Source organism: Ursus americanus, chromosome 27, assembly GCF_024610735.1.
Source record: "Ursus americanus isolate L20-20 chromosome 27, mUrsAme1.1.p, whole genome shotgun sequence".
Lineage (NCBI taxonomy): Eukaryota > Metazoa > Chordata > Mammalia > Carnivora > Ursidae > Ursus > Ursus americanus.
The window spans coordinates 3,998,036-4,013,655 of NC_142153.1; the positions used below are offsets into that span (position 1 = coordinate 3,998,036).

At 40.7% G+C, this 15,620-nt stretch overlaps 1 protein-coding gene across 5 annotated transcripts in view; it reads right to left on the bottom strand.

Moving 5' to 3' along the window:
• The window catches only part of PSD3 (pleckstrin and Sec7 domain containing 3), a 701,003-nt gene that overhangs the window by 521,547 nt on the left and 163,836 nt on the right, over positions 1-15,620 (bottom strand). Inside the window, exon 1 of one of the 5 annotated variants that reach the window (XM_045779176.2) lies at positions 1,500-1,693. The exons of the other annotated variants lie outside the window; for them this stretch is intronic. Within the exon in view, the coding sequence (XP_045635132.2) occupies positions 1,500-1,520 (21 nt within the window). The 5' untranslated portion in view covers positions 1,521-1,693. Of the gene's footprint in view, positions 1-1,499; positions 1,694-15,620 lie in introns of those variants that run through there. 5 annotated transcript variants of the gene reach the window in all.

The window sequence follows — 15,620 nt, forward strand, 5'->3', positions numbered from 1 at the left end:
CCCAAGACAACAGCAAAAACTCAGTGACAAAACCTACAAGCCAAGTGTCCCACCCAAGTGCTTTCCATGGTACCACTCTGCTCCTTTTAGTATAAAAAGCATATGTTAATGAAATATCTGGCAAGACAAATCATATATTTGTGATATGATCTGTGAATGGATATAAGAAAGTTGTTAGAAGGACATGCATCAAGCCACTAAAAATTGGTTGGGAAGGTGTTAATTTATTCTGTATTGTTTTGCTGGTTCGGTTGAGCATGTTGCATTTTCAAGTGAAGAGGAATTTAACGACTTTAAAAAAAATCTCTTGATTTGTAAATACTCTAAGAAAAGAAAGGATGGTAAAGTGTCTCCTGGAATCGGATAGAAAGTGCATTTCTCTTCCTTCAGCAGGGAACATCCTTTCCCCCACACACAAAAAGACAGCCAAACCCTCCCCACTTCAAGGTCCAGCTCAACTGCTAGCTCCTCTCAGAGCACTTCGAGCCCTTAGGTCAGAAGCTCTCCTCCCTCTGGGTTTCTCATCCTAACCTAGGCTATGCAGAAGTCTCTCCGTACTAGAAAGCAGCTCCTTGACAGCAGAAATTCTGTCTTATTTACCTGGCTATTGGGCTTTGCAAAATCCTTTGTATATACTGAATTATAGTTAATGAAATGAAGCATTTTGTTCTCAGAATTCCCCTTGGTGTAATTTTCAAGATCTGCCTTCTTCCTACACCAACACCTGGACCCACTGAAGAGTTACTCTGGAGTGGAAATCCTGCATCCCATTGTCAGGCAAACCAGTTTCTATAAAACAAAATCTTAATGCCCTTTACATCTTCTGCCTACTGGGTGTTTAACATCCTTTAACCTCGAGGGGAACGGTAAAACTAAACATTTATTATTTAAGTCACCGACAACATTCTAAACGCACGTTCTCTGAGTGTTAACCTGGATTTTTTAAAGTCTCAGAACATCATTTGCTAGAACTTAAAGCTGAAAACAGCAGATAAAAGTTAAATGCATGTAAAACAGAATGAAACGTCTTTAAAAGCTACTGAGAATGTTAGACCAAATAATCTTCCCCTGTTTGCTCGCTCAATGCAAATTTGTTTTGGGTTTTGTCGTTGTTGTTGTTGTTTCTTTCTGAAAGAGAAATACAAGAGCTGCCTTGGGCAGAGTCAAAATTGGCACATTAAGTCCTCTTTAATGCTTTCCTTCTTTTGATCATTAAGCAAGTACGAATATTCAGGCTTTTCTTCCAAGTCAAAGCGGAGGGCTGAATCAAAACCCCTAAACCTTAACACCACAAAGTTGACCCTTCTGGGCTCCTAACACACACAAAGAAAGAGCAAAAAGGAAAACAGTTACCAGAACCTGACATCAAGGCACAAGCACAAGTGGCCCAGGGACCCAGGGGAACTAAGGGGCGACAAAGCAAATCAAATCCCCGATCGCACGGTGAGCACCGTGAGCGACCCCGCACGCCCTTCAGTCCCGCGGTTCTCGAGCCTCACCGCGGCGTTTCTTCCTTCCATCTTCCATCGCCCGCGCCGAAACTGTCGCCGGGCGCTCCCGGCCCAGGGAGCCTCGGGAGCGACTGCAGGAGGGCGGCCGGCGCCGCGCGCTCTTTGTTGGGTTCCCGGGACAGCCGAGGGGCGGCGGGCGAGCAGCCGGGCGGCGGCGGCGGCGGTGCGCACCCTGGCGGAGGCGGCCGAGGCCGTTCGCCCGCCCGCCCGGCCGCCCTCGAGGCCCCCTGAGAAGGTCCGAGAGCAGGCGGCGGCTGCCGGCGGTGGGCGGGGCAGGCGCCCGGGGGCGGGGAGGCTGCGGGAGAGCGGGAAGGGGTAACTTCCCGGGGGTGAGAGGGGGCGGGAGGGGAGGTGGAGGGGGCGGTGCCTTCGCGGGGGCGGCGCCCTGCGCTTCCAGCCGTCGCTAGGTGCCACGCGCTCGCCCCCCGCCCGGCCTGCAGCCGGAGCGCGGAGCCGTGCCTGTTGCTTTGTCTTCCCCCCCGACAGGTTTCCCAGCCTGAGGAGAGTGAGAGGCGCTTGCAGGGTGTTTCCTCTCTGGAAAGGCCGTGTGAAGGATCGGCGGGGAGGAAGAGCGCCGGGCCGCGCCGGCTGGGACACGCGCCTACGCGTCCGCCCTTGGGTCCGGGGCGGCAGCGGGTGGCGAGGGGAGGCCCCTCAGGTCGGGGCTGTGGTTTGTCCGCCTCCGCGGGGGCGCCTAGGGCGCCTAGCCGCCGCTGGAGTTCCAGCGACCTGCCCACCCGCCGCCCCGTTTGAGGTCCATTCCCCCCAGAAGGGTCCCGCCTGAGAAGACAGCGCTCACTGCACCTGGCGGTCCAGTGTCGGGACTGTCCCACCCCGAATGTGCCTGCAAGGGTAGCTCACTTAAACACTGCATTTTCGATCGAACATGCCGAAGTCCTGTGCCGTTTTTCCTCCCGCCTTCGGTCGTGTGCGGCCAAGGCAGGCCAGCAGAGGCGCCCTCCCCTGGCGAAGGAAGAGGGCGATCTAGAAACCACCCCATGTAAGGTCTGTTAGAAGCCAAGGGCGCATCACACGTTCCCTTCCACTCTTGCCAGGTCTGTCTAGAGGCAGAAGTCCACGTGGCCAGCCGCATGGTGCTTACGGCACGTTTGTCTTACGGTTTAATGGCACGAAGGCTACTTTTACCTCTTGTAATCGCTAGAAGGTGCCTCAAAGGGAAGTGGCTAAAAAGACGTTTGACCTAGCATTAAATCTTCTCTGCTTAGCTGGAAGTGTGCAGCGGGGAAGAGGGTGGGTGAGTCCCCTGTTCCTGTTATTCAGTCCTAGGTACCCAGCAGGACACCTCCTGTTCCCGCGGAGTCTCTCTGCAGCCCACCCTATTGGACATACCCCAAGAGGGCGGACCCAAGGCCAACTCTCCTGCATGTGATCCACATCTGGTCCACGAGAAACAGTCGCACGTCCCAGGCCTCACTCATTCTGAAAGCGCAGGCTAATCCCCACCGCACAGCAGGAGCTCTCCGGCCCCGGCCCGAAGCGGGGTCAACTGTCTCCCACACTGAGTTTCTTGGGAAGCCGCAGTCTCCATTAGTTGTTTTTTTTTTTATAGAAAAGTCAATTGTTTTCTTTCTTTTTTTTTTTTTTAAAGATTTTATTTATTTATTTGACAGAGATAGAGACAGCCAGCGAGAGAGGGAACACAAGCAGGGGGAGTGGAAGAGGAAGAAGCAGGCTCGTAGCAGAGGAGCCTGACGAGGGGCTCGATCCCATAACGCCAGGATCACGCCCTGAGCCGAAGGCAGACGCTTAACCGCTGTGCCACCCAGGCGCCCCATCCATTAGTTTTTTGGGACATGAGTTAGGCCACCATCCTCAGCATTTTCCAGCCAGAGGGAACAATTTCAAATATCTCCAAGGGGCCTTTTGAAATCCCATCACTAGGCTTAGAATTAGAGAGTAGCCCCTCCCACCTCCCCCTAATGAGGAGTAAAGCTAGGCTCCCACTCTCCTCATACTCACTTCTTTTTATAGATTTGATCTGACTATAGGACCCAATATTGTGGAACAGGGTCTCAGGACCATTTCCTTAAAAATCTGCACATGGGGTGGAGGTTTGTCTCACATTAACTTTGATATCCTTTGATATCTATTGCATTGACACCTCAATTGAACTTGAGACAGAGCCTTATTCTATCATCCTCTTAAATTTCTTAGTTTGAAAGAGTCCTAACACTCTATTTCTCACTGTAAATATGTGTGCACATATATTTACATGGACATGTAAGTATGCACATTATACATTGTACCTCTGGATACAGACTTAATCATTTTCATTGTAGATTCATTGAAGGTGATGATTCTGAAAGATCTGGTACCCTTGTGGGCAGATATCACTGGAAAAGATCCTACATCTACATCTAGCCCAATACACCATAACCACATTGTGCATATTGAGACACTTCATATTACTTATTCCTCATACATATCCTGTCCAATTTGATAACTACTAGCCACACGTAGCCACTTAAATTTAAATGAATTAATATTAAATTAAAATTCAGTTTTTAGCCATATTTCGAATGTGGCTAATGACTTCTATATTTAGACAATGCAGACAGAACATAGCCATACTCATAAGAGTTTTGTTGACAGCCCTGCCTCACACAGGGTTTGGCACATAGGTGGCTCTGAATACATGACAAATGAAAGTTTGGTCCAAGAATACCATATGATTGCACTGATTTATTTTTCTGAGAAGATAAAGCTTTTTAGTGCAATACTATGTACCAACTCAACAATTAAAAACAAAAACCAAACCTTTACATAGCTACAGCTGCTTTTTTATTTCACACTTGAAAACCTGTGTGCTTTCTCCTACTTCTCCAGAAAATGCTTTACCACCAGAATAATTACTGAAAATGTTTGAGGAAAAAGTCCCTATTTCCCTCAAAAAACAAATCACTTTTTTTCAGAATCATTCAACGAATGAAAAGGAATTGTTTCAAAAGCAGTATTTGTATTGAAGATTGAAGGGGGATTCCACACAAAACATTTCTTTGCTGAAATAAGCATTTCACTTATAATATTTTTTACAGAGAAAAAATGACCTATGGAAACTACCAATGCTGTGTGCATTCAAATTGTAAAAGTAGTCAGGCATTTCTCCAAGAAAAAAAGCATAACATAGTAACAGGCTGCTCTACAGTCAGTGATGAGAGGAGACAATGAAGATGACCCCAAGGGCCTCTAAGAATATTGAACAAGAATCAGATGACAGGGTCTCAGCTCACTCACTGCCTAACCATGGAATGGGACCTTCTTATCATAGGCCCTTGTTTCCTTTCCTATAAATGGAAAAAATTGGCCTTCCCACTTGAAAAATTTTATTATTTGGGGATTTAAAGAGCTTTCAATTAAAAATATTCTTTAATTTCATGATCCTCAGTCTTTCTGGCAAGTCTTTAAGTGACAGTGGCAAACCCCAGGAGCTGAATGCTCTGAATTGTGACCCAAGAAACCCAGAGCAGACAGCACTTTCCAGAGGATACAGACCAAACCATATTCATTCATTCATTCATTTATTCATTCATTTACTTTTTGTCTCCAGCACAGAACATATTGCCTAGCACAGAAGTACTCAACAAATGTTCACTGAATGAATAAACGCATGAAAGAATTATCTCTCCTTGTTTTGGGAAGGAGTAACATGTTTAAGAATTCCTTTGATTTCAGGGGCGCCTGGGTGGCTCAGTTGTTGAGCGTCTGCCTTCGGCTCGGGGCGTGGTCCCAGAGTCCTGGGATTGAGCCCCATATCAGGCTCCTCTGCTGGGAGCCTGCTTCTTCCTCTCCCACTCCGACTGCTTGTGTTCCCTCTCTCGCTGGCTGTGTCTCTCTCTGTCAAATAAATAAATAAAATCTTAAAAAAAAAAATTCCTTTGATTTCAGTGACTCTATAGAGAGTAATGTTGGTAAGCACTAGCCACAAAGTAGGTAAGAGAACTTTGAATAGAAGTCTCACCACAAAATACATCCATTATGAACTCCTACATTTGAAAATTTCTGTAAATTTAAATGTTTCTGAGAAGAAAGAGTTCTATCAGTTTTCTATTTCCCATTAAAGACTCTCATTCTAGACATAACTGCTGAATTACTTGCAAGAAGTGACACATTCCTGAGGCTGAATTCTGACAGAGTGGCTCTTTTTGAGTCATTTCACCTCTAAGATCTGTGAGACAAGCTATTTTGGTCTATTGAGTCATATAAATCCAGTTAGGAACCCTGGAGGAAAGGGTCTTTTCCCTTTAATATAAGCTTTATTGAGGTACAATTTACGTACAGTAAAGCTCAACAATTTTAAGTACTATGATGTTGTGATTTATAAGAAATATGTATTTCATCTTTGTCCTCATTCCTTACAGAGAGGCTCCCAAAACCCTCAAAATTTCCTGAGTGACTAGAGCATTCAAATGTATTTTCTTTTGGGGCACCTGGGTGGCTCAGTCATTTAAGCGTCCAACTTCAGCTCAGGCCATGATCCCATGGTCCTGGGATGGAGCCCTGCATCAGGCTCCCTGCTCAGCGAGGAGTCTGCTTCTCCCTCTCTCTCTGCCTCTCTCCCCATCTCTTGCTCCTCTCAAATAAATTAATTAAATCTTTTTAAAAAGTCTTTTGCTTTGTTAATGAGGTAACTTTTGGACCTCACCTGAAGATGGGACTTGTTGCTTGTTGCCAGGAGAACCAACCTTGTGACTATAGAGTTGAAACTTTCAGTCCCAACTCCTGCCCTCTAGGAAGGGGAGAGGGGCTGAAGGTTGAATTGTTGCCCAGAACTAATGATTTAATCAACTGCACCTATGTAATGAAGCCTCCATAAAACCCAAAAAGCACAGGCTTGGAGAGCTTCCGGGTTGGTGAACACTTGGAGATTCTGGGAGAGTGGCTCATTCAGAGAGGACATGGAGGCTCTGTGCGCTTTCCCCATACATTGTCCTTTGCATCTCTTCTGTCTGGCTGTCAATCAGTTATACCCTTTAATGATAAACTGGTAATTGGTTGTTTTTTTTTTTTTAGGGATTTTATTTATTTGACAGAGAGAAACATAGCGAGAGAGGGAACACAAGCAGAGGAAGTGGGAGAGGGAGAAGCAGGCTTCCCTCTGTGCAGGGAGCCCGACGCGGGGCTCAATCCTAGGACCCTGGGATCATTACCTGAGCCTAAGGCAGACACTTAACAGCTGAGCCACCCAGGCACCCCGATAAACTGGTAATCTAGTAAGTAAATTGTTTCTCTGAGTAATGTGAGCTGCTCTAGCAAATTAGCTGAACCTGAGGCGGAGGATGTCGAAACCTTCCATCTACAGCAAGCTGGTCAGAAGCCCAAACGGCCACCTGGACTTATGGTTTCTGAAGGGAAGGAGGCAGTCTCGCCATTAGTCCCTTAACAGGCCTGAGCCCTTAACCTATGGGATATGATGCTGTCTCCAGGTAAATAGTGTCAGAATTGAGTTGAATTGCAGAATACCCAGCTGGTATGGGAGAATTACTCCGTGATACGGGGGGAAAACTCATACATGTTGGAACTGGTAATCAGAATTGTTAAGTATACAATTCAGGGGATTCTGACAAATATATGGAGTTGTGCAAATCACTACTACAATCAAGATATTTTGCCTCTGCCGAAGTTCCAAGTCTCTTTGCAGTTAATCCCTCCTTCCAAACCCTGGATCCTAGCAACTACTGACCGGCTTTTCTGTTTTGCCCTTCTGGAATTCCACATAAATGGAATCATAAAATAAGAAATTTTCTGTTGTCTACCTTCTTTCACATAGCATAATGCCTTTAAGATACATGCATGTTTTTCTTTTTTTAAGTAGCCCTCATGCCCAGTGTGGGGCTCAAACTCATGACCCTGAGATCAAGAGCTGTATGTTCTACCGCTGAGCCAGCCAGGTGCCCCTCATGCATGTTTTTACATGGGTCTGTAGTTTACTCCTCTTTATTGTTCAGTAGTGTTCCATTGCATGGATACATAACTTGTCTCTCTACCAGTTGATGGACATTCGGGCTGTGTCCAGCTTTTGGCTATTATAAAGAAAATGTATGAATATATATGTTCAAGTTTTTTTGTGTATGTATGTTCTTTCTTGGATAAATACCCACATATGGTATTGCTGTTCATGTTCACTTTAAAAAAAATACCAAATAGTTTTCCAAATTGGCCATATTATTTTACATTCCCATTTGCAAGGTATGAGAATCCTAATTTTCTACATTGTTGCCAACATTTGGTATTATCAATTTTTTTTTCAATTTTGACTTTCTGTATGTGTGGTTAGTAAGCTATCACTGTAGTTTGGTTAGCGTGTCTTAATGATGAATGGTATTGAGCTTCCTTTTATGTGCTTATTTCCAATTTCTATGTCTTCTTTCCTAAAGTGTCTTTTAAAACTTTTGCCAATTTTTTAAAATGGATTCTTTTGTCTTCTTATTATTGAATTGTAAGAATTCTTTTATATCCTGGATACAGGTTCTGTGTCAGGTATGTATTTTGTAAATATTTTCTTCCTGCCTCTGTCTTGCCTTTTCAATTTCTTAAGTTTCTTTGAAGAACAGAAGTTTTTAATTTAAATGAAGTCTAGTCTACCATTTTTTCTCTTATGATTTATGTTTTTAGTGTCCTAAGAAATCTCTGCCTAACATCATGTCACAAAGTTTTCCCCTATGTTTGTTTCCAGAAGTTTTATGGTTTTAATTCTTATGTTTACAATATGATTTAATTTTTATATATGGTATAAACTAAGGGTCTTCCATATGGATATCCAGTTGTTCTAATACCATTCTTAAAAAGATTATCTTGAGATGGGGTAGTGTAAGTATTTCAACTTTGTTCTTCCTTTTCAAAATTGTTTTGCCTCTCTAGGTCTTTTGTATTTCCATATAAATTTGAAAATCAACTTGTCAATTTCTTTAAAAATGCTTACTAGGATTTTGATTGGGATTGCACTAAATCTATAGGTCAGTTTGGAGAACATTGAAAATCTCAACAGCACTTAGTCTTCTGAAACGTGAACATGTTACATATATATCCATTTATTAAGGTCTCCTTTGATTTCTTTCATCAGTGTTATGTAGTTTCTAGTGTATAGTATTTGCACATATTTTATTAACTTTATACCCAATTGTCACATGATTTTTCATGGTATGTAAATGTTATTATTTTCTTAACTATACTTTCAAATATTTGACTATTAATACAGAGAAACAAATTTTGTTTTTGTATATTGATCTTGTGTCCTGTGACCTTGCTAAACTCATTCTACTAGTTTTTAAATAAATTCCTTATAATGTTCAACATAGCTAATCATGTAATTTGTGAATGAAGATGGGTTTACTTCTTGCTTTATTGCACTGATCAGGAACTGTAGTACAATATTAAATCAAATCATTCTTGCTTCGTTTCTGTTCTTAGGGGGAAGGCATTTGTTTTTCCATATTAGGTGTAATGTTAGCTACAAGTTTTTGGTAGATGATTTTTATCAGGTTGAGAAAGTCCCCTACTATTCCTAGTTTGTTGAGAGGTTTTCTTTCTTTCTTTCTTTCTTTCTTTCTTTCTTTCTTTCTTTCTTTCTTTCTTTCTTTCTTTCTTTCTTTCTTTCTTCCTTCCTTCCTTCCTTCCTTCCTTCCTTCCTTTCTTTCTTTCTTTCTTTCTTTCTTTCTTTCTTTCTTTCTTTCTTTCTTCTATCATGAATGGGTATTGAATTTTGTCAAATGCTTTTTTTGCATCTATTCGGATATTCATATGATTTTTCTTTCTTATGCTATAATCTTGGAGAATTACATTGACTGATGTTCAAATGTCAAACCAACCCTACATTTGAGATAAACCTCATTTGATCACCATATATTACTGCATTAGTCTGCTAAAGCAGCCATAACAGATCACTATAGACGTTGTAGCTTAAACAACAAAAATGTATTTTCCCACAGTTCCAAAGTCCAAGATTAAAGTGCCAGTAGGGTTAGTTTCTAATGAGACCTCTCTTCTGGGTTTGCAGACACCACCTTCTTGCTATGTCCTCACACAGGCTTTCCCCTGGAGTCTCTTCCTCTCTTATAGGACACCAGTCTTATTGGATTAGGTCCCCATACTTATGACCTCATTTAACCTTAAAGTCCCTCTCTCCAAATACAGTCACGTTGGGGTTAGGGTTTCAACATATGGTTTTTTGTGGGGACATAATTCAGTTCATAACAATTATACTTTTTGTATGTTGCTGAATTCAATTTGCTAATTATTTATACTATCATGGCAGCTGTGTTTATGAAGGATATTGGTCTGACATCTCCTTTCTTGTAATATATCTTTCTGATTTGAATATCAGAGTAATGTTGGCCTCATAAAAGAGTTGGGAAGTATTTTCTTCTCTCCTACTTTCTAAAAGAGTTAGTGTAGGTCAGTATTATTTCTTCCTGAAGTGTTTGGTATAATTTACCTGTGATGCCATCTGGACTTGGAGTTTTCTTGGAGAAGGTTTTTAATTACAAAGTCAATTTCTTTAAAAAATATACATATGTGTATGCACATATGTATGTAATAACATATAAAATATATATGGTTATCTATTTCAGGTTTATCTAGTTCTTGAGTGAGCTCCTAAAGAACTTGTCCATTTCATCTGTCAAAATTAATTGGAAAAAAGTTTTTCATAGCATTTCCTTATTATCCTTTTAATGTCTCTATGATCTCTAGTCATGTTCTCCTTTTCATTCTTGATATTTGTCATTTGTGTCTTCTCTCTATTTTTTCCTCATCAGTTTAGCTAGAGGCTTGTCAATTTTATTGATCTCAAAGAATCAACTTTTTGTTTCATGTATAGTCTACATTATTTTTCTATTTCCTATTTTATTGATTTCTGTGTTTATTGTTTTTGTGTCTATTTTTCTTCTTACTTTGGATTGAATTTGCTTTTATTTTTCTAGCTTCTTAAGGTGTACCTTAGAGAGCTCTTAAGCTTAAACCAACAACAAAGAAAATAAAGTATATTGCCAGTATAGACTGTAGGAAGATTAGGAGGTGGGGCATCCAGGCAAAAATAGGAACCCAATATCTGACAGAGAATATCTCCAGATTCTGTAAATACTCCCCCAACACACGCACACACACACACACTCTGCAGAATAATGCACTTTCCTCCTATTCAGCATTTATCCTCTTCAGCTCCATATCAACTTAATTTCTAAAGTTTTACCACTTTTGCATTTCTGAATTACCCAAATAGGAGAAATTCAACATGATAATTTTTACAACCTCTGAGGACCATCCTAACTTTGGTCATGGAAAATGTACCTGGATAAGCTGCTTTCCCTTCAGGCTCCTCTTCTTCAACTCATTGCTAAATATGGCTCATTGCTATAGAATACATGGCAGAAACAATCCCTTGTGTTTATCAGCCCATTTTAATTTCCTCCTAGGCATGTTAGGAAGACTATGTTTCCTATCCCAAAGGTATCTGGATGAGGTCATTTTACTAGTTCCGGTCAATGAAATGTCCCCAGCAGTAATATATGCCACTTCAAGGCCTGACACCCAAAGTCTTCCTTGTTCTCTTTGTTTATCAGGAAGTTGCCAGTGCCCAGAGCAACCAGAACATTCACTAACATACATTCTGTGATGTAAATGAGAAATAAACTTCTATTGTGTTATGCTACTGAAATTTATGAGGTTTTCTATTAGAGCAAGAACATGATTAATACCTAGCCCCAATACAAATAATCAAGTACCAAATAATATATTTTGAAAGTTGTAAGGGAATTCTGTTGTTGGAAAATATGTGAATCATGTATTTTGAAAACAGTTATCAGTTTAGTCACATTTGCCACACTACTTCAAGGAGTAAAATCACAGCAGGGACAGGGTGATATATAACAAATTTAAACTCATTCTATTATCTACCCTGGTGAACTGATCTTTGTTGTTTGACACAATAAAGTCAGGAAAAGTCTGAAAAAGTACTAAACACATATGTAGGTGAAGGTGTTCCCCACCTCCCCAACAAACGATCTAAAGGCTCTCCAATAAGGAGACTTAGGATGAGAGTTCATTACCAAGTATAGTAGATTCCTTATAGTGTAGTTAGGTGCTACCTGCTGAAGAAAGTGGGTTACATTCTGATGACAGGTTTGTTTCTGTATGTTAACTAAATGGGGGTGGAAAATAAAACCATGAACAAGGGACTTGACTTCATAGACAAAACTAAAAAGGACATTAGAGATTATTTAACTCAATCTCTTTATTTTACAGATGAGGAAACCCTCGTATAGACTCTTGGGATAGGCTGCAAGACAATTGTTTGAGTAAAGTCATCATAACATTTTACTATAAAAATTTAATAATTGGATACATCCAATGATCTGTTCTATTTTAGAGAGATGATCACCTTCTGAGGGGAGTCCCTCCTGCCATTCAACATGACTTGGGAATGGGATGCTCAAACCACTGGACACCTGGAAGGAGGGGACCAATGGAGGATGCCAACCTGAAGCCACTGAGTCATATCTGGTCATTTTATTCCTATCACCATCTTCATTTGTCAAATGAGTTACAAGTAGAAGTGCTTTTACCTTATAGAAAAGACATTAAGATTTGTAGAGCAATTTTTTGTCTTTTCAAAATCAACATTTTATCCCCTTACACTACCCCCAAACACACACACACACACACACACACACACACACACACATACACACACACACGAGTTATAGTTTATCTATCCCTTATGTTATAAGTTAAATACAATATTTAGGGACAAAATTGAAAGCCAAGTTGACCTATTTTATAATTTAATTATATTGATTTGCTGTGGAACTTTTTCAGGTCATAAAATATTTCCAAAGAAAGTATTAGTAATTTGTAGTTGATGAATATTCAATATTCGTATCAGAGTGTAGAACTCACCTCTTACTTTGTTGTGAATATAAGTTGAATATGCCCACATTTTTGCTAAAGAAATTCTGAAACTATAAACATTAAGAGGGAAGGCTATTTTAATGCCTTAAAATTTGTCATTTGATAAAAATGCCACATACATGTCACACACACACACCCTCAAAACAATGGGGATTTGACTTCAAGTCCGTTTTGTTTAGAAAAAAAAAGACTTTTAATGTGATGTTTTAGTTTTTCTTGGATATAAGATTGTTTTCTCCTTTAATTTTTTTCTCATTTGTGGTTTACTATGGAAAGTGCCCATACCGGAAATACTAGTTTATGCTGCCTACGCAGTTAAACTGCTTCTAGTAAATGATTAATTCTATAATAACTATCTATAAAAGGACATTTTTCTTTTCTCTTTTACTACCTATTTTGGCCTTCAAACTTTAATTTTTATTTTCTCTGAAGAATAGTTTTTGTTGCATCATACACAAAAATAGACTCAAAATGGATGAAAGACCTCAGTGTGAGACAGGAATCCATCAAAATCATAGAAGGGAACACAGGCAGCAACCTCTGTGACCTAGGCCACAGCAACTTCTTGCTAGACACGTCTCCACAGGCAAGTGAAACAAAGGCAAAAGTGAACTATTGGGACTTCACCAAGATTAGAAGCTTTTGCACAGCAAAGGAAAACAGTTGACAAAACCAGAAAACAACGCACAGAATGGGAGAAGACATTTGCAAATGTCGTATCAGATAAAGGGCTAGTATCCAAAACTTATAAAGAACTTATCAAACTCAACACCCAAAGAATAAATAATCAAATCAAGAAATGAGCAGAAGACATGAACAGACATTTCTCCAAATAAGACACACAAATGGCCAACAGATGCATGAAAAGTGCTCAACTTCACCTGGCATCAGGGAAATACAAATCAAAACCACAAGGAGATACCACCTCACACCAGTCAGAATGGCTAAAACTAACAGGTCAGGAAATGACAGATGTTGGCAAGGATGTGGAGAAAGGGGAACCCTCTTACACTGTTGGTGGGAATGCAAGCTGGTGCAGCCTCTCTGGAAAACAGTATGGAGGCTCCTCAAAAAGTTTAAAATAGAGGTACACTATGAGTGGCAATTGCACTGCTAGGGATTTACCCCCAAAGATACAAATGTAGTGATTTGAAGGGACACCTGCACCCCAATGTTTATAGCAACAATGTCCACAATAGCCAAACTATGAAAAGAGCCCAGATGTCTATTCACAGATGAATGGATAGAAGATGTGGTATATATATATATACAATGGAATACTACTCAGCCAACAAAAAATGAAATCTTGCCATTTGCAATGATGTGGTTGGAACTACAGGGTATTATGCTAAGCGAAATAAGTCAATCAAAGAAAGACAATTATCATATGATCTCACTCATGTGTGGAATTTAAGAAACAAAACAGAGGATCATATGGGAAGAGAGGAAAAAATAAAACAAGACAAAATCAGAGAGGGAGACAAACCATAAGAGACTCTTAATCATAGGAAGCAAACAGGGTTGCGGGGGCGGGGGGATGGGGTAACTTGGGTGATGGACATTAAGGAGGGCATATGATGTAATGAGCACTAGGTATTATATAAGACTGATGAATCACTGATCTCTACCTCTGAAAGTAATAATACATTATACGTTAATTAATTTAATTTAAATTTAAAAAAAGAATAGTTTTTGTTGCATTTGAAGGATCTGTATTAATGTAAGGTTCAAAGGTAAAAGAACAGATTTTAAACCTCTCTTCTTTCTTTCTCTGCTCTGTGCTCTTTTCCTTCTGTTTCAGTTCTCTTCCTGTACTGTTTATGTCTAGCCTTTTACCCTTGCCTTGGTTACCTCCACTGGATTAATTTTTTTCATTTCCTTTTCCCTTGGCTCTGTCTCAGCTTCTCTTTAAGGTTCTCAGTCAGTTCACTGTTATTCCCAGCCTTATGTCATATGACAGCCACACTCCCAAGAGTAGCAGTCTCATGGGTGGTTGGGACTGACCCAACATCATGTCCCACAAACAAGCCCGAAATGTTATGGATTTCAGCAGCTCTGTGCAACTGGGCCAGAGTTGTCACCACACAGTGTTGTTAGAGAGAAGGAAATAAAAATGAGAAAAATGATGAGAAAGAAGTCCCCATTGTTTAAAACCTAGATCAGTTCCCTGCTTTCTCACTGACAGAAGAGTTAAACAACAAGATAAAGGTCGATATAAATATTTAGGGAAACGTGATTATAATAGAGAGCATTCTGGATATTAAGGGAAGTAATTTGTAATTTTAGAACATAGTGAGCCATAGACTTAGGGAAACCAGTTGGAAAAAAAATCTCCATTTGAAAATTACCTAAGGAGTCTCAGAGGAAAACCCAGCAGAGACTAGACTGTCAAAATTAGTGGATTTTTTCCCCCCAGAATTAAGGCTATTTCAGGGCAAAAGTCTGAAAGAGAAAAGTTTGCTCCATATAATACAATTTAACCAGTAATACTATGTCACCAACATAGTCCCCCAAGCATTACATTATAGCAAGAATCCAGTGTAGAATAAAAGAAGTCCTTCCTCCTTTCCCTCCCCAAAAATCATATGGACCCAGGAATTATCTATTTCAACCTCACACTCAAAGCAGGAAGCCCTTATACAATATATTTAACAGGTGGCCATTCAGTTTCGCCGCATTACTTCTGGTGACAGAGAAGTGAGTAGTTGCCTCACAAAGCAACCCATTCCATTTTTAACAACCTTCCACTAATAAAGTGCTAACACTCATGCACTGCTTACTATAAACTAGGCATAGGCCTGAGCGCATTCTCAGTGCGTTAATTTAGTAGTCCCAACGTGACCCCATGAAACAGGTCTGTGGCTTGAAGTAGGTAGCCTGACCTATGGAAGGGACAGAGTCTGGATTTAAGCACAGTCTGACTCCAGAGCATTTGCCATAACCACTGTGCCATGACGCCTCAGATCACACTTCCCCGTGGCTTCTGTGCACTCTGGTCTGGACCCCAGAGGACAAACCATCAGTCCAATTCCTTTTCCCCACCAATAACCACTCAGACACTTGAAGATGGTGACTGTATCATCTTCTCATCCTTCCTCCATAACTCCTCTCTTGACTGTTAATTTAACAGCAGATTTTTTTGTAGTCTCTGACATTCTGATGACCCTTTTGTCAGGATAGGTA